Source organism: Microplitis mediator, chromosome 9 (genome assembly GCF_029852145.1).
Source record: "Microplitis mediator isolate UGA2020A chromosome 9, iyMicMedi2.1, whole genome shotgun sequence".
In the NCBI taxonomy this organism is placed as follows: Eukaryota; Metazoa; Arthropoda; class Insecta; order Hymenoptera; family Braconidae; genus Microplitis; species Microplitis mediator.
In genome coordinates, this window is record NC_079977.1 from 10,632,736 (window position 1) to 10,653,710 (window position 20,975).

Genomic DNA, 20,975 nt, shown 5'->3' on the forward strand with positions numbered 1-20,975 from the left:
ATGACAAGATATCGTCAACATGAACAGATGTTATTTTCGGTCTAGAAAAAAATTTTTCTTTTGTCTACAATAACGTCTCTCACTACCACGTATTTTTCACTCTCAATTTCGAAAACTCTGTACCCGTTTGGTTCATAATCTACCAGAATTCCCTTTGATGATTTTTTTTTTTTTTTTTTTTTTTTTTCACCAAATTTATTTCTGTTAGTTTTCTTGTGTATATACACAATGAACCAAACACTTAAAATTACTTGGTTGATAGCCTTTTTATTATACCACATTTCATATGGTGTTCGAGATTGATTCAATGCCCTACTCGGAACATTATCAATTGAATATGTTGTAGTAAGTACTGCATTATCCAGAAATTTTATCTGAACTTCAAATAAATATTCTCTACCAATTTTAATGTACATCAATAAACTTGTTTGACATTAAATTGAACCTCACTCGTTTGTAACTGAGTTAAATCTATATTTAATTTAATATACTATACACAGTAATGAGTTTAATGATCTAGAAATCGGACAAAATATTTTTTTATTTTTTTATTTTTTTTAGAGCCGTCGGAATGATTGGACTATAGTACATCCGAATGTACAATGAATATTGAGCTCCTAACATGATTTCGATTTTTAAACGTTTTGAATGATAATCGAGTTTGTTTTCTTTTAACGCACACTTTTCATATTTAATTATTACAAATGATTTCTATTATCTGCCTTAAGTTTCAATCATAATATGATTCTTTGATTTAACAAATTTATGCTCACTTATATGACCTAGTCTTTCATGCTATGTACTATAATTCGTCTTATTATTTCTTGAGCGACAGAAAGAGCTTTATGTATTTAAACTGTGGAGCCGATCTGAATAAAATTATTAGAGGGCTTACCTTCCATGATGGGTATACCACCTTTATTAATTTTTACCCCTTTCTTATCTGAAATGACCACCATGCCTGACTTCTACAGCTTTGACACCGCTGTACAGGACTGTGTATGACCCCTTCTATCACTCCTAAAACGCTTACGTTTGTTGTCATCTGGATGAAACTTCTTTTTTTTCTAAAATAAATTCTCCGCCTTTTGCTCAGGACAATTTGATTCGTCTCTGGAGACTATCAAAACTTTGAGCAATAATCGCTCTGTTTGTAAGACAATCAGACGTGTAAAATTGAAGAATCTTCTTTTTTTTTTTTTTTTCTTTCAATTTATTTGAGGCTCAGCTATAATCACTTTATATAATGAGGGCACAAACTATTGAAGTAAACTAAACTCAAAATTTTATCACTATTCATTATGTAATTATTATTCAGCACATTATTATCAAGAATTATATTTAATTTTATTTTATTTGAAAATGATTATTTATAATTTATTTTTGTTTAATTATTTTAATCATTTAAAATCACATGCACTTCAATATTAAAATTAGAAAATTTAATAGTAGATTTGATGTAAGATGATTTTCAAATTTTTATACTATTCAATTTTTTTCTTTTGATAAATTAATCTTTCTTTCACGATTTTAATACACGGCGTATTCTGGGCCCATAACGTGTTGGGAATTCAGGTATGGTAATCGGGAATGAAACAAATCAATTTATTAAACAAATGAATATTATATCTTTTATTAAAATACGCGCTCTAGGGTATGTCTTCACTCGAAACAGATTTAGCATAGACTAACTTATTCTTTTAATATTATTGAACACTGAGGTCCACCAACCTCTCCTCTTTTTGTATAACGAAGATCTCTAAGTTCAAAATATATATATATGAGTGCAAATGAAGAAAAACATATTGCCTTGCATTTACTTGGAATCTCTCGTCGACCCAAGTACCGAAGGTCATAAAATTTGATCCATGCTAGCTTTCTTTTCCTTAAGTAAACATATACACATTTTGAACTCAACTCAAATATATATACTACGACTTAAATGCGGCACTGTTCGAAATAATATTTCGAACAGAATATTTAGTAAAGAGAAATAATTAAATAAAGTATATATAAGAATAAAGATTGATTTTTGTACAGAGAATCCAACAGTTAACTTAACAGCCAATAATAAAATATATAAGACAACCATGTCAGATTAAGAAAAAAGAAGGAAAAAATTTATAGATGTCAAAAAATGACACCAAGAACAAGTGATTGGCAAAAATTTGAGTGATAGTACTTTGCGAATTATCCAGCGCAATATACTTGTATGGAATTTGACTAAAAGTAACAATTCTTTTCAACGCCGGCTCGTACTAGTATGAGAAGTCGGCTGTTCAAAAAGTACGCAAATCAAAGCTTACGATTTTATATGTTAACGTACATAGAACGAAAACTACTAAATATAATGTAACATAGTCAAAAAACTCAAGTTTTGGTGGTAAACTTAAGAGCCAATAATGAAATATATAAGACAACCATGTCAGATTAAGAAAAAAGAAGGAAAAAATTTATAGATGACAAAAAATGACACCAAGGACAAGTGATTGGCAAAAATTTGAGTGATAGTACTTTGCGAATTATCCACCGCCATATACTTGTATGGTATTTGACTGAAAATAACAATTCATTTTTACGCCAACTCGTACTAGTATGAGTAGTCGGCTGTTAAAAAAGTACGCGAATAAAAGCTTACGATTTTATATATTAACTTACGAAAGACAAAAACTACTAAATATAACGGCTCATAGTCAAAAAACTTGAGTTATGGCGGTGAACTTAAGAGTCGAAAGTAAAATATATGAGACAACCATGTCAGATTAAAAAACTAGTGCACCAAGAACAAGTGATTGGCAAAAATTTGAGTGATAGTACTTTGCGAATTATCCACCGCCATATACTTGTATGGTATTTGACTGAAAATAACAATTCTTTTCAACGCCGGCTCGTACTAGTATGAGAAGTCGGCTGTTCAAAAAGTACGCAAATCAAAGCTTACGATTTTATATGTTAACGTACATAGAACGAAAACTACTAAATATAATGTAACATAGTCAAAAAACTCAAGTTTTGGTAGTAAACTTAAGAGCCAATAATGAAATATATAAGACAACCATGTCAGATTAAGAAAAAAGAAGGAAAAAATTTATAGATGACAAAAAATGACACCAAGGACAAGTGATTGGCAAAAATTTGAGTGATAGTACTTTGCGAATTATCCACCGCCATATACTTGTATGGTATTTGACTGAAAATAACAATTCATTTTTACGCCAACTCGTACTAGTATGAGTAGTCGGCTGTTAAAAAAGTACGCGAATAAAAGCTTACGATTTTATATATTAACTTACGAAAGACAAAAACTACTAAATATAACGGCTCATAGTCAAAAAACTTGAGTTATGGCGGTGAACTTAAGAGTCGAAAGTAAAATATATGAGACAACCATGTCAGATTAAAAAACTAGTGCACCAAGAACAAGTGATTGGCAAAAATTTGAGTGATAGTACTTTGCGAATTATCCACCGCCATATACTTGTATGGTATTTGACTGAAAATAACAATTCTTTTCAACGCCGGCTCGTACTAGTATGAGTAGTCGGCTGTACGAAAACTACGCATAAAAATGCTTACAATTTTATATGTTAACGTACAAAAGACGAAAACTACTAAATATAATGGCACATATTAAAAAAACTCAAGTTATAATGGTGAACTTAAGAGCCAAAAATATAATATAGAAGACAACCATGTCAGATTAAGAAAAAAAAAGGAAAATATTTATGTTTGTCAAAAAATGACACGAAGTACATGTGATTGGCAAAAATTTAAGTGATAGTACTTTGCAAAGTATCCGCTGCCATATACTTGTATGGTCCTCGACTGAAAATAACAATTCTTTTTAACGCCGGCTCGTACTAGTATGAGTAGTCGGCTGTACAAAAACTACGCATAAAAATGCTTACAATTTTATATGTTAACGTACAAAAGACAAAAACTACTAAATATAATGGCACATATTAAAAAAACTTAAGTTATAATAATATACTTAAGAGCCAAAAATATAATATAGGATACAACCATGTCAGATTGAAAAAAAAAAAGAAAAAAAATTATATATGTCAAAAAATGACACAAAGTACCAGTGATTGGCGAAAATTTGAGTGATAGTACTTTGCAAAGTATCCGCCGCCGTATACCCGTATGGTATTTGACTGACAATAACAATCCTTTTTAACGCCAACTCGTACTAGTATGAGTAGTTGGCTGTTAAAAAAGTACGCAAATAGAAGCTTATGATTATAGATGTTAACGTACAAAAAACAAAACTTCTAAATATGATCGCACAAAGTCAAAAAACTTAAGTTATGGTGGTAAACTTCAGAGCCAATAATAAAAAATATAAGACAACCATGTCAGATTAAGAAAAAAGAAGAAAAAATTTATAGATGTCAAAAAATAACACCAAGGACAAGCGATTGGCACAAATTTGAGTGATAGTACTTTGCAAATTATCCACGGCCATATACTTGTATGGTATTTGACTGAAAATAACAATGCTTTTCAACGCCGGCTCGTACTAGTATAAGAAGTCGGCTGTTTAAAAAGTACGCATACAAATGTTTACAATTTTACATGATAACGTACAATCGAAAAAAACTACTGAATATAATGGCACATATGAAAAAACTGAAGTTATAATGGTAAACTTAAGAGCCAAAAATATAATATAAAAAACAACCATGTTGGATTAAGAAAAAAAAAGGAAAAAATTTAGAGATGTCAAAAATGACACAAAGTACAAGTGATTGACAAAAAATTAAGTGATAGTACGTTGCAAAGTATCCGCCGCTATATACTTGTATTGTATTTGACTGAAAATAACAATTCTTTTTAACGCCAGCTCGTACTAGTATGAGTAGTCGGCTGTTTAAAAAGTAATCATACAAATGCTTACAATTTTATATGTTAACGTACAAACGACAAAAACTACTAAATATAATGGCTTATATTGAAAAAACTTAAGTTATGATGGTAAACTAAAGTGCCAAAAATATAATATAGAAGACAACTATGTCAGATTGAGAGAAAAAAAGGGAAAAATTTGATTATGTCAAAAAATGACACCAAGGACAAGTATTTGGCAAAAATTCAAGTGAGAGTACTTTGCAAAGTATCCGCCGCCATTTACTTGTATGGTATTTGACTGAAAATAACAATTCTTTTTAACGCCGGCTCGTACTAGTATAAGAAGTCGGCTGTTTAAAATGTACGCATACAAATGTTTACAATTTTACATGATAACGTACAATCGAAAAAAACTACTGAATATAATGGCACATATAAAAAAACTCAAGTTATAATGGTAAACTTAAGAGCCAAAAATATAATATAAAAAACAACCATGTTGGATTAAGAAAAAAAAAGGAAAAAATTTAGAGATGTCAAAAATGACACAAAGTACAAGTGATTGACAAAAAATTAAGTGATAGTACGTTGCAAAGTATCCGCCGCTATATACTTGTATTGTATTTGACTGAAAATAACAATTCTTTTTAACGCCAGCTCGTACTAGTATGAGTAGTCGGCTGTTTAAAAAGTAATCATACAAATGGTTACAATTTTATATGTTAACGTACAAACGACACAAACTACTAAATATAATGGCTTATATTGAAAAAACTTAAGTTATGATGGTAAACTTAAGTGCCAAAAATATAATATAGAAGACAACTTTGTCAGATTGAGAGAAAAAAAGGGAAAAATTTAATTATGTCAAAAAATGACACCAAGGACAAGTATTTGGCAAAATTTCAAGTGATAGTACTTTGCAAAGTATCCGCCGCCATTTACTTGTATGGTATTTGACTGAAAATAACAATTCTTTTTAACGCCGGCTCGTACTAGTATAAGAAGTCGGCTGTTTAAAATGTACGCATACAAATGTTTACAATTTTACATGATAACGTACAATCGAAAAAAACTACTGAATATAATGGCACATATAAAAAAACTCAAGTTATAATGGTAAACTTAAGAGCCAAAAATATAATATAAAAAACAACCATGTTGGATTAAGAAAAAAAAAGGAAAAAATTTAGAGATGTCAAAAATGACACAAAGTACAAGTGATTGACAAAAAATTAAGTGATAGTACGTTGCAAAGTATCCGCCGCTATATACTTGTATTGTATTTGACTGAAAATAACAATTCTTTTTAACGCCAGCTCGTACTAGTATGAGTAGTCGGCTGTTTAAAAAGTAATCATACAAATGCTTACAATTTTATATGTTAACGTACAAACGACAAAAACTACTAAATATAATGGCTCATATTGAAAAAACTTAAGTTATGATGGTAAACTTAAGTGCCAAAAATATAATATAGAAGACAACTATGTCAGATTGAGAGAAAAAAAGGGAAAAATTTAATTATGTCAAAAAATGACACCAAGGACAAGTATTTGGCAAAAATTCAAGTGAGAGTACTTTGCAAAGTATCCGCCGCCATTTACTTGTATGGTATTTGACTGAAAATAATAATTCTTTTTAACGCCGGCTCGTACTAGTATAAGAAGTCGGCTGTTTAAAAAGTACGCATACAAATGATTACAATTTTACATGATAACGTACAATCGATAAAAACTACTAAATATAATGGCACATGTAAAACAACCCAAGTTATAATGGTAAACTTAAGAGCCAAAAATATAATATAAAAAACAACCATGTCAGATTAAGAAAAAAAAAGAAAAAAATTTAGAGATGTCAAAAATGACACAAAGTACAAGTGATTGACAAAAAATTAAGTGATAGTACGTTGCAAAGTATCCGCCGCTATATACTTGTATTGTATTTGACTGAAAATAGCAATTCTTTCCAACGCCAGCTTGTACTAGTGTGAGTAGTCGGCTGTTTAAAAACTACGCATACAAATGCTAACAATTTTATATGTTAACGTACAAAAGACAAAAACTACTAAATATAATGGCACATATTAAAAAAACTTAAGTTATAATACTATACTTAAGAGCCAAAAATATAATATAGAATACAACCATGTCAGATTGAGAAAAAAAAAGAAAAAATTTATATATGTCAAAAAATGACACAAAGTACAAGTGATTGGCAAAAATTGAAGTGATAGTACTTTGCAAAGTATCCGCCGCCATATACTCGTGTAGTATTTGACTGACAATAACAATACTTTTTAACGCCAACTCGTACTAGTATGAGTAGTTGGCTGTTAAAAAAGTACGCAAATAGAAGCTTATGATTATATATGTTAACGTACAAAAAACAAAACTTCTAAATATGATCGCACAAAGTCAAAAAACTTAAGTTATGGTGGTAAACTTCAGAGCCAATAATAAAATATATAAGACAACCATGTCAGATTAAGAAAAAAGAAGGAAAAAATTTATAGATGTCAAAAAATTCCACCAAGGACAAGTGATCGGCTAAAATTTGAGTGATAGTACTTTGCGAATTATCCACGGCCATATACTTGTATGGTATTTGACTGAAAATAACAATTTTTTTTAACGCCAGCTCGTACTAGTATGAGTTGTCGGCTGTTCAAAAAGTACGCATATAGATGCTTACAATTTTATATGTTAATGTACAAACGACAAAAACTACTAATTATGATGGCTCATGTTAAAAAAACTCAAGTTATAATAATAAACTTAAGAGCCAAAAATATAATATAGAAGACAACCATGTCAGATTAAGTTAAAAAAAGGAAAATATTTATGTTTGTTAAAAAATGACACAAAGTACATGTGATTGGCAAAAATTTAAGTGATAGTACTTTGCAAAGTATCCGCCGCCATATACTTGAATGGTATTCGACTGAAAATAACAATTCTTTTTAACGCCGGCTCGTACTAGTATGAGTAGTCGGCTGTACAAAAACTACGCATACAAATGCTTACAATTTTATATGTTAACGTACAAAAGACAAAAACTAATAAATATAATGGCACATATTAAAAAAACTTAAGTTATAATAATATACTTAAGAGCCAAAAATATAATATAGAATACAACCATGTCAGATTGAGAAAAAAAAAGAAAAAAATTTATATATGTCAAAAAATGACACAAAGTACAAGTGATTGGCAAAAATTTAAGTGATAGTACTTTGCAAAGTATCCGCCGCCATATACTTGGATGGTATTTGACTGACAATAACAATTCTTTTCAACGCCAACTCGTACTAGTATGAGTAGTTGGCTGTTAAAAGAGTACGCAAATAGAAGCTTATGATTATATATGTTAACGTAAAAAAAACAAATTTTCTAAACATGATCGCACAAAGTCAAAAAACTTAAGTTATGGTGGTAAACTTCAGAGCCAATAATAAAATATATAAGACAACCATGTCAGATTAAGAAAAAAGAAGGAAAAAATTTATAGATGTCAAAAAATGACACCAAGGACAAGTGATTGGCACAAATTTAAGTGATAGTACTTTGCAAAGTATCCGCCGCCATTTACTTGTATGGTATTTGACTGAAAATAACAATTCTTTTTAACGCCGGCTCGTACTAGTATGAGTAGTTGGCTGTTAAAAAAGGACGCAAATAGAAGCTTACGATTATATATGTTAACGTACAAACGACAAAAACTACTAAATATAATGGCATATATTGAAAAAACTTTAGTTATGGTGGTAAACTCGAGAGCTAAAAATATAATATAAAAGACAAACATGTTGAATTAAAAAAAAGAAAAGAAAAAATTGATACATGTCAAAAAATGACACAAAGTACAAGTGATTGGCAAAAATTAAAGTGGTAGTACTTTCCAAAGTATATGCTGCCATATTCGTGTATGGGATTTGACTAAAAATAACAATTCTTTTCAACGCCGGCTCGTACTAGTATAAGTAGTCGGCTGTTTAAAAAGTACGCATACAAATGCTTACAATTCTATATGTTAACGTACAAAAAGAAACAACTACTAAATATAATGGCACATATAAAAAAACTCAAGTTATAATGGTGAACTTAAGAGCCAAATATATAATATAGAAGACAACCATGTCAGATTATGAAAAAAAAAAGAAAAAATTTATAGATGTCGAAAAATGACACAAAGTACAAGTGAACGGCAAAAATTGAAGTGATAGTACTTTGCAAAGTATCCGCCGCTATATACTTGTATGGTATTCGACTGAAAATAACAATTAATTTTAACGCCAGCTCGTACTAGTATGAGTAGTAGGCTGTTCAATAAGTACGCATATAAATGCTTACAATTTTATATGTTAATGTACAAACGACAAAAACTACTAATTATGATGGCTCATGTTAAAAAAACTCAAGTTATAATAATAAACTTAAGCGCCAAAAATATAATATAGAAGACAACCATGTCAGATTAAGAAAAAAAAAGGAAAATATTTATGTTTGTCAAAAAATGACACAAAGTACATGTGATTGGCAAATATTTAAGTGATAGTTCTTTGCAAAGTATCCGCCGCCATATACTAGTATTGTATTTGACTGAAAATAACAATCCTTTTTAACGCCGGCTCGTACTAGTATAAGCAGTCGGCTGTTTAAAAAGTACGCATATAAATGCTTACAATTTTATATGTTAATGTACAAACGACAAAAACTACTAAATATAATGGCTCATGTTAAAAAAACTCAAGTTATAATAATAAACTTAAGCGCCAAAAATATAATATAGAAGACAAGCATGTCAGATTAAGAAAAAAAAAAGAAAAAATTGATAGATGTCAAAAAATGACACAAAGTACAAGTGTTTGGCAAAAATTTAAGTGATAGTACTTTGAAAAGTATCTGCCGCTATATACTTGTATGGTATTTGACTGAAAATAACAATTCTTTTTAACGCCAACTTGTACTAGTTTGAGTAGTCGGCTGTTGAAAAAGTACGCGAATAAATGCTTACGATTTTATATATTAACTTACAAAAAAAAAAAACTACTAAATATAATGGCTCATAGTCGAAAAACTTGAGTTATGGTGGTGAACTTAAGAGTCGAAAGTGAAATATATGAGACAACCATGTCAGATTACGAAAAAATGAGGAAAAAATTTATGAATGACAGAAAATGACACAAAGTACAACTGATTTGCGAAAATTCAAGTGATAGTACTTGGCAAAATATCCGCCGCCATATACTTGTATGGAATTTGACTAAAAGTAACAATTCTTTTCAACGCCGGCTCGTACTAGTATGAGTTGTCGGCTGTTCAAAAAGTACGCATACAAATGCTTACAATTTCATATGTTAACGTTTAAAAGACAAAAACTACTAAATATAATGGCATATATTGAAAAAACTTTAGTTATGGTGGTAAACTCGAGAGCTAAAAATATAATATAAAAGACAAACATGTTGGATTAAAAACAAGAAAATAAAAAAATTTATACATGTCTAAAAATGACACAAAAAACAAGTGTTTGGCAAAAATTAGAGTGGTAGTACTTTCCAAAGTATATGCCGCCATATTCGTGTATGGGATTTGACTAAAAATAACAATTTTTTTTAACGCCGGCTCGTACTAGTATGAGTAGTCGGCTGTACAAAAACTACGCATACAAATGCTTACAATTTTATATGTTAACGTACAAAAGATAAAAACTACTAAATATAATGGCACATATTAAAAAACTTAAGTTATAATAATATACTTAAGAGCCAAAAATATAATATAGAATACAACCATGTCAGATTGAGAAAAAAAAAGAAAAAAATTTATATATGTCAAAAAATGACACAAAGTACAAGTGATTGGCAAAAATTTAAGTGATAGTACTTTGCAAAGTATCCGCCGCCATATACTCGTATGGTATTTGACTGACAATAACAATACTTTTTAACGCCAACTCGTACTAGTATGAGGAGTTGGCTGTTAAAAAAGTACGCAAATAGAAGCTTATGATTATATATGTTAACGTACAAAAAACAAAACTTCTAAATATGATCGCACAAAGTCAAAATACTTAAGTTATGGTGGTAAACTTCAGAGCCAATAATAAAATATATAAGACAACCATGTCAGATTAAGAAAAAAGAAGGAAAAAATTTATAGATGTCAAAAAATGACACAAAGTACATGTGATTGGCACAAATTCGAGTGATAGTACTTTGCAAATTATCCACGGCCATATACTTGTATGGTATTTGACTGAAAATACCAATTTTTTTTAACGCCAGCTAGTACTAGTATGAGTTGTCGGCTGTTCAAAAAGTACGCATACAAATGCTTACTATTTTATTTGTTAAAGTACAAACGACAAAAACGACTAAATATGATGGCTCATGTTAAAAAAACTCAAGGTATAATAATAAACTTAAGAGCCAAAAATATAATATAGAAGACAAGAATGTCAGATCAAGAAAAAAAAAAGAAAAAATTTATAGATGTCAAAAAATGACACGAAGTACAAGTGTTTGGCAAAGTTTTAAGTGATAGTACTTTGCAAAGTATCCGCCGCTATATACTTGTATGGTATTTGACTGAAAATAACAATTCTTTTTAACGCCAACTCGTACTAGTATGAGTAGTCGGCTGTTAAAAAAGTACGCGAATAAATGCTTACGATTTTATATATTAACTTACAAAAGACAAAAACTACTAAATATAATGGCTCATAGTCAAAAAACTTGAGTTATGGTGGTGAACTTAAGAGTCGAAAGTGAAATATATGAGACAACCATGTCAGATTACGAAAAAATGAGAAAAAAATTTATGAATGACAGAAAATGACACAAAGTAAAACTGATTTGCAAAAATTCGAGTGACAGTAATTGGCAAAATATCCGCCGCCATATACTTGTATGGAATTTGACTAAAAATAACAATTCTTTTTAACGTCGGCTCGTACTAGTATGAGTAGTCGGCTGTTTAAAAAGTACGCATCCAAATGATTACAATTTTATATGTTAACGTTCAAACGACAGAAACTACTAAATATGATGGCTCATGTTAAAAAAACTTAAGTTATGATGGTAAACTTAAGTGCCAAACATATAATATAAATCACAACCATGTCAGATTAAGAAAAAAAAAGAAAAAAATTTAGAGATGTCAGAAAATGACACTAAGTACAAGTGATTGGCAAAAACTCAAGTGATAGTACTTTGCAAAGTATATGCCGCCATATACTTGTATGGTATTTGACTAAAAATAACAATTCTTTTTAACGCCGGCTCGTACTAGTATGAGTAGTCGGCTATTTAAAAAGTACGCATACAAATGCTTACAATTTTATATGTCAACGTACAAAAGACAAAAACTACTAAATATAATGGCACATATTGAATAAACTTAAGTTATGGTAGTAAACTTAAGAGCTAAATATTTAATATAGAAGACTACCATGTCAGATTAAGAAAAAATAAAAAAAAAAATTTATAGATGTCAAAAAATGACACCAAGGACAAGTGATTGGCACAAATTTAAGTGATAGTACTTTGCAAAGTATCCGCCGCCATTTACTTGTATGGTATTTGACTAAAAATAACAATTCTTTTCAACGCCGGCTCGTACTAGTATAAGAAGTCGGCTGTGTAAAAAGTACGCATACAAATGATTACAATTTTACATGATAACGTACAATCGAAAAAAACTACTAAATATAATGGCACATGTAAAACAACTCAAGTTATAATGGTAATTTTAAGAGCCAAAAATATAATATAAAAAACAACCATGTCAGATTAAGAAAAAAAAAGAAAAAAATTTAGAGATGTCAAAAATGACACAAAGTACAAGTAATTGACGAAAAATTAAGTGATAGTACGTTGCAAAGTATCCGCCGCTATATACTTCTATTATATTTGACTGAAAATAGCAATTCTTTCCAACGCCAGCTTGTACTAGTATGAGTAGTAAGCTGTTTAAAAAGTACTCATACAAATGCTTACAATTTTATATGTTAACGTACAAACGACAAAAACTACTAAATATAATGGCTTATATCAAAAAAACTTAACTTATGATGGTAAACTTAAGTGCCAAAAATATAAAATAGAAGACAACTATGTCAGATTGAGAAAAAAAAAGGGAAAAATTTAATTATGTCAAAAAATGACACCAAGGACAAGTGTTTGGCAAAAATTCAAGTGAGAGTACTTTGCAAAGTATCCGCCGCCATTTACTTGTATGGTATTTGACTGAAAATAACAATTCTTTTTAACGCCGGCTCGTACTAGTATGAGTAGTTGGCTGTTAAAAAAGGACGCAAATAGAAGCTTACGATTATATATGTTAACGTCCAAAAAACGAAACTACTAAATATGATGGCACAAAGTCAAAAAACTTAAGTTATGGTGGTAAACTTAAGAGCCAATAATAAAATATATAAGACAACCATGTCAGATTAAGAAAAACGAAGGAAAAAATTTATAGATGTCAAAATATGACACCAAGGACAAGTGATCGGCTAAAATTTGAGTGATAGTACTTTGCGAATTATCCACGCCCATATACTTGTATGGTATTTGACTGAAAATAACAATTCTTTTTAACGCCAACTTGTACTAGTTTGAGTAGTCGGCTGTTGAAAAAGTACGCGAATAAATGCTTACGATTTTATATATTAACTTACAAAAAAAAAAACTACTAAATATAATGGCTCATAGTCGAAAAACTTGAGTTATGGTGGTGAACTTAAGAGTCGAAAGTGAAATATATGAGACAACCATGTCAGATTACGAAAAAATGAGGAAAAAATTTATGAATGACAGAAAATGACACAAAGTACAACTGATTTGCGAAAATTCAAGTGATAGTACTTGGCAAAATATCCGCCGCCATATACTTGTATGGAATTTGACTAAAAGTAACAATTCTTTTCAACGCCGGCTCGTACTAGTATGAGTTGTCGGCTGTTCAAAAAGTACGCATACAAATGCTTACAATTTCATATGTTAACGTTTAAAAGACAAAAACTACTAAATATAATGGCATATATTGAAAAAACTTTAGTTATGGTGGTAAACTCGAGAGCTAAAAATATAATATAAAAGACAAACATGTTGGATTAAAAACAAGAAAATAAAAAAATTTATACATGTCTAAAAATGACACAAAGTACAAGTGTTTGGCAAAAATTAGAGTGGTAGTACTTTCCAAAGTATATGCCGCCATATTCGTGTATGGGATTTGACTAAAAATAACAATTTTTTTTAACGCCGGCTCGTACTAGTATGAGTAGTCGGCTGTACAAAAACTACGCATACAAATGCTTACAATTTTATATGTTAACGTACAAAAGATAAAAACTACTAAATATAATGGCACATATTAAAAAAACTTAAGTTATAATAATATACTTAAGAGCCAAAAATATAATATAGAATACAACCATGTCAGATTGAGAAAAAAAAAGAAAAAAATTTATATATGTCAAAAAATGACGCAAAGTACAAGTGATTGGCAAAAATTTAAGTGATAGTACTTTGCAAAGTATCCGCCGCCATATACTTGTATGGTATTTGACTGACAATAACAATACTTTTTAACGCCAACTCGTACTAGTATGAGGAGTTGGCTGTTAAAAAAGTACGCAAATAGAAGCTTATGATTATATATGTTAACGTACAAAAAACAAAACTTCTAAATATGATCGCACAAAGTCAAAATACTTAAGTTATGGTGGTAAACTTCAGAGCCAATAATAAAATATATAAGACAACCATGTCAGATTAAGAAAAAAGAAGGAAAAAATTTATAGATGTCAAAAAATGACACAAAGTACATGTGATTGGCAAAAATTTAAGTGATAGTACTTTGCAAAGTATGCGCCGCCATATTCTTGAATGATATTCGACTGAAAATAACAATTCTTTTCAACGCCGGCTCGTACTAGTATGAGTAGTCGGCTGTACAAAAACTACGCATACAAATGCTTACAATTTTATATGTTACCGTACAAAAGACAAGAACTAATAAATATAATGGCACATATTAAAAAAACTTAAGTTATAATAATATACTTAAGAGCCAAAAATATAATATAGAATAAAACCATGTCAGATTGAGAAAAAAAAAGAAAAAAATTTATATATATCACAAAAAATGACACAAAGTACAAGTGATTGGCAAAAATTTAAGTGATAGTACTTTGCAAAGTATCCGCCGCCATAAACTTGTATGGTATTTGACTGACAATAACAATTCTTTTTAACGCCAACTCGTACTAGTATGAGTAGTTGGCTGTTAAAAAAGTACGCAAATAGAAGCTTATGATTATCTATGTTAACGTACAAAAAACAAAACTTCTAAATATGATCGCACAAAGTCAAAAAACTTAAGTTATGGTGGTAAACTTCAGAGCCAATAATAGAATATATAAGACAACCATGTCAGATTAAGAAAAAAGAAGGAAAAAATTTATAGATGTCAAAAAATGACACCAAGGACAAGTGATTGGCACAAATTAGAGTGATAGTACTTTGCAAATTATCCACGGCCATATACTTTTATGGTATTTGACTTAAAATAACAATTCTTTTCAACGCCGGCTCGTACTAGTATAAGAAGTCGGCTGTTTAAATAGTACGCATACAAATGATTACAATTTTACATGATAACGTACAATCGAAAAAAACTACTAAATATAATGGCACATGTAAAACAACTCAAGTTATGATGGTAATTTTAAGAGCCAAAAATATAATATAAAAAACAACCATGTCAGATTAAGAAAAAAAAAGAAAAAAATTTAGAGATGTCAAAAATGACACAAAGTACAAGTGATTGACAAAAAATTAAGTGATAGTACGTTGCAAAGTATCCGCCGCTATATACTTGTATTGTATTTGACTGAAAATAGCAATTCTTTCCAACGCCAGCTTGTACTAGTATGAGTAGTAAGCTGTTTAAAAAGTACTCATACAAATGCTTACAATTTTATATTTTAACGTACAAACGACAAAAACTACTAAATATAATGGCTTATATCAAAAAAACTTAACTTATGATGGTAAACTTAAGTTTCAAAAATATAAAATAGAAGACAACTATGTCAGATTGAGAAAAAAAAAAGGGAAAAATTTAATTATGTCAAAAAATGACACCAAGGACAAGTGATCGGCTAAAATTTGAGTGATAGTACTTTGCGAATTATCCACGCCCATATACTTGTATGGTATTTGACTGAAAATAACAATTTTTTTTAACGCCAGCTCGTACTAGTATGAGTTGTCGGCTGTTCAAAAAGTACGCATATAAATGCTTTCAATTTTATATGTTAATGTACAAACGACAAAAACTACTAATTATGATGGCTCATGTTGAAAAAACTCAAGTTATAATAATAAACTTAAGATCCAAAAATATAATATAGAAGACAACCATGTCAGATTAAGAAAAAAAAAGGAAAATATTTATGTTTGTCAATAAATGACACAAAGTACATGTGATTGGCAAAAATTTAAGTGATAGTACTTTGCAAAGTATCCGCCGCCATATTCTTGAATGGTATTCGACTGAAAATAACAATTCTTTTTAACGCCGGCTCGTACTAGTATGAGTAGTCGGCTGTACAAAAACTACGCATACAAATGCTTACAATTTCATATGTTAACGTACAAAAGACAAAAACTACTAAATATAATGGCACATATTAAAAAAACTTAAGTAATAATAATATACTTAAGAGCCAAAAATATAATATAGAATACAACCATGTCAGATTGAGAAAAAAAAAGAAAAAAATTTATAGATGTCGAAAAATGACACAAAGTACAAGTAATTGGCAAAAATTTAAGTGATAGTACTTTGCAAAGTATCCGCCGCCATATACTTGTATGGTATTTGACTGACAATAACAATTCTTTTCAACGCCAACTCGTACTAGTATGAGTAGTTGGCTGTTAAAAAAGTACGCAAATAGAAGCTTATGATTATATATGTTAACGTAAAAAAAACAAAACTTCTAAACATGATCGCACAAAGTCAAAAAACTTAAGTTATGGTGGTAAACTTTAGAGCCAATAATAAAATATATAAGACAACCATGTCAGATTAGGAAAAAAGAAGGAAAAAATTTATAGATGTCAAAAAATGACACCAAGGACAAGTGATTGGCACAAATTTGAGTGATAGTACTTTGCAAAGTATCCGCCGCCATTTACTTGTATGGTATTTGACTAAAAATAACAATTCTTTTTAACGCCGGCTCGTACTAGTATGAGTAGTTGGCTGTTAAAAAAGGACGCAAATAGAAGCTTACGATTATATATGTTAACGTACAAACGACAAAAACTACTAAATATAATGGCATATATTGAAAAAACTTTAGTTATGGTGGTAAACTCGAGAGCTAAAAATATAATATGAAAGACAAACATGTTGAATTAAAAAAAAGAAAAGAAAAAATTGATACATGTCAAAAAATGACACAAAGTACAAGTGATTGGCAAAAATTAGAGTGGTAGTACTTTCGAAGTATATGCTGCCATATTCGTGTATGGGATTTGACTAAAAATAACAATTCTTTTCAACGCCGGCTCGTACTAGTATAAGTAGTCGGCTGTTTAAAAAGTACGCATACAAATGCTGACGACTTCATATGTTAACGTACAAAAGACAGAAACGACTGAATATAATGGCACATATTCAAAAAACTTAAGTTATAATGGTAAACTTAAGAGCCAAAAATATAATATAAATCACAACCATGTCAGATTAAGAAAAAAAAAGAAAAAAATTTAGAGATGTCAGAAAATGACATTAAGTACAAGTGATTGGCAAAAAATCAAGTGTTAGTACTTTGCAAAGTATCCACCGCCATATACTTGTATTGTATTTGACTGAAAATAACAATTCTTTTTAACGCCGGCTCGTACTAGTATAAGCAGTCGGCTGTTCAAAAAGTACGCATATAAATGCTTACAATTTTACATGTTAATGTACAAACGACAAAAACTACTAATTATGATGGCTCATGTTAAAAAAACTCAAGTTATAATAATAAACTTAAGCGCCAAAAATATAATATCGAAGACAACCATGTCAGATTAAGAAAAAAAAAGGAAAATATTTATGTTTGTCAAAAAATGACACAAAGTACATGTGATTGGCAAAAATTAAAGTGGTAGTACTTTCGAAGTATATGCTGCCATATTCGTGTATGGGATTTGACTAAAAATAACAATTCTTTTCAACGCCGGCTCGTACTAGTATAAGTAGTCGGCTGTTTAAAAAGCACGCATACAAATGCTTACAATTCAATATGTTAACGTACAAAAAGAAACAACTACTACATATAATGGCACATATTAAAAAAATTTAAGTTATAATAATATACTTAAGAGCCAAAAATATAATATAGAATACAACCATGTCAGATTGAGAAAAAAAAAGAAAAAAATTTATATATGTCAAAAAATGACACAAAGTACAAGTGATTGGCAAAAATTTGAGTGATAGTACTTTGCAAAGTATCCGCCGCTATATACTTGTATTGTATTTGACTGAAAATAACAATTCTTTTTAACGACAGCTCGTACTAGCTGGCATATATTGAGAAAACTTAAGTTATGGAAGTAAACTTGAGAGCTAAATTTATAATAAGAAAGACAAACATGTTTGATTAAAAAAAAGAAAAAAAAAATATTTATACATGTCAAAAAATGATACAAAGTACAAGTAATTGGCAAAAATTGAAGTGGTAGTACTATGCAAAGTATATGCCGCCATATACTTGTATGGGATTTGACTAAAAATAACAATTCTTTTTAACGCCGGCTCGTACTAGTATGAGTAGTCGGCTGTACAAAAACTACGCATACAAATGCTTACAATTTTATATGTTAAAGTACAAAAAGAAACAACTACTAAATATAATGGCACATATTAAAAAAACTCAAGTTATAATGGTGAACTCAAGAGCCAAAAATATAATATAGAAGACAACCATGTCAGATTGAGAAAAAAAAAGGAAAATATTTATGTTTGTCAAAAAATGACACAAAGTACAAGTGATTGGCAAAAATTTAAGTGATAGTACTTTCCAAAGTATCTGCCGCCATATACTTGCATGGTATTTGACTGACAATAACAATACTTTTTAACGCCAACTCGTACTAGTATGAGTAGTTGGCTGTTAAAAAAGTACGCAAATAGAAGCTTATGATTATATATGTTAACGTACAAAAAACAAAACTTTTAAATATGATCGCACAAAGTCAAAAAACTTAAGTTATGGTGGTAAACTTCAGAACCAATAATAAAATATATAAGACAACCATGTCAGATTAAGAAAAAAGAAGGAAAAAATTTATAGATGTCAAAAAATGACACCAAGGACAAGTGATTGGCACAAATTCGAGTGATAGTACTTTGCAAATTATCCACGGCCATATACTTGTATGGTATTCGACCGAAAATACCAATTTTTTTTAACGCCAGCTCGTACTAGTATGAGTTGTCGGCTGTTTAAAAAGTACGCATACAAATGCTTACTATTTTATTTGTTAAAGTACAAAAAGAAACAACTACTAAATATAATGGCACATATTAAAAAAACTCAAGTTATAATGGTAAACTTAAGAGCCAAAAATATAATATAGAAGACAACCATGTCAGATTAAGAAAAAAAAAGGAAAATATTTATGTTTGTCGAAAAATGACACAAAGTACAAGTGATTGGCAAAAAATCAAGTGATAGTACTTTGCAAAGTATCCACCGCCATATACTTGTATTGTATTTGACTGAAAATAACAATTCTTTTAAACGCCGGCTCGTACTAGTATAAGCAGTCGGCTGTTCAAAATGTACGCATACAAATGCTTACAATTTTATATGTTAATGTACAAACGACAAAAACGACTAAATATGATGGCTCATGTTAAAAAAACTCAAGGTATAATAATAAACTTAAGAGCCAAAAATATAATATAGAAGACAAGAATGTCAGATCAAGAAAAAAAAAAGAAAAAATTTATAGATGTCAAAAAATGACACGAAGTACAAGTGTTTGGCAAAGTTTTAAGTGATAGTACTTTGCAAAGTATCCGCCGCTATATACTTGTATGGTATTTGACTGAAAATAACAATTCTTTTTAACGCCAACTCGTACTAGTATGAGTAGTCGGCTGTTAAAAAAGTACGCGAATAAATGCTTACGATTTTATATATTAACTTACAAAAGACAAAAACTACTAAATATAATGGCTCATAGTCAAAAAACTTGAGTTATGGTGGTGAACTTAAGAGTCGAAAGTGAAATATATGAGACAACCATGTCAGATTACGAAAAAATGAGAAAAAAATTTATGAATGACAGAAAATGACACAAAGTACAACTGATTTGCGAAAATTCGAGTGATAGTAATTGGCAAAATATCCGCCGCCATATACTTGTATGGAATTTGACTAAAAGTAACAATTCTTTTCAACGCCGGCTCATACTAGTATGAGAAGTCGGCTGTTCAAAAAGTACGCAAATCAAAGCTTACGATTTTATATGTTAACGTACATAGAACGAAAACTACTAAATATAATGTAACATAGTCAAAAAACTCAAGTTTTGGTGGTAAACTTAAATGCCAATAATAAAATATATAAGACAACCATGTCAGATTAAGAAAAAAAACAGAAAAAATTTATAGATGTCGAAAAATGACACAAATTACAAGTTATGGGCAAAAATTTAAGTGATAGTACTTTGCAAAGTATATGCCGCCATTTACTTGTATAGTATTTGACTAAAAATAACAATTCTTTTCAACGTCGGCTCGTACTAGTATGAGTAGTCGGCTGTTTAAAAAGTACGCATCCAAATGCTTACAATTTTATATGTTAACAATCAAACGACAGGAACTACTAAATATGATGGCTCATGTTAAAAAAACTTAAGTTATGATGGTAAACTTAAGTGCCAAACATATAATATAAATCACAACCATGTCAGATTAAGAAAAAAGAAGAAAAAAATTTAGAGATGTCAGAAAATGACACTAAGTACAAGTGATTGGCAAAAACTCAAGTGATAGTACTTTGCAAAGTATATGCCGCCATATACTTGTATGGTA

The 20,975-nt window shown here is 29.7% G+C and overlaps 1 protein-coding gene across 1 annotated transcript in view; it reads right to left on the bottom strand.

Moving 5' to 3' along the window:
- Nucleotides 1–415: 415 nt before the first annotated feature.
- LOC130674143 (urease accessory protein UreE-like) overlaps nt 416–20,975 on the bottom strand; it is a 131,963-nt gene continuing 111,403 nt past the window's right edge. The window contains exon 3 of the mRNA XM_057479411.1: nt 416–471. Within this exon, the coding sequence (XP_057335394.1) occupies nt 416–471 (56 nt within the window). The remainder of the gene's footprint in view (nt 472–20,975) is intronic.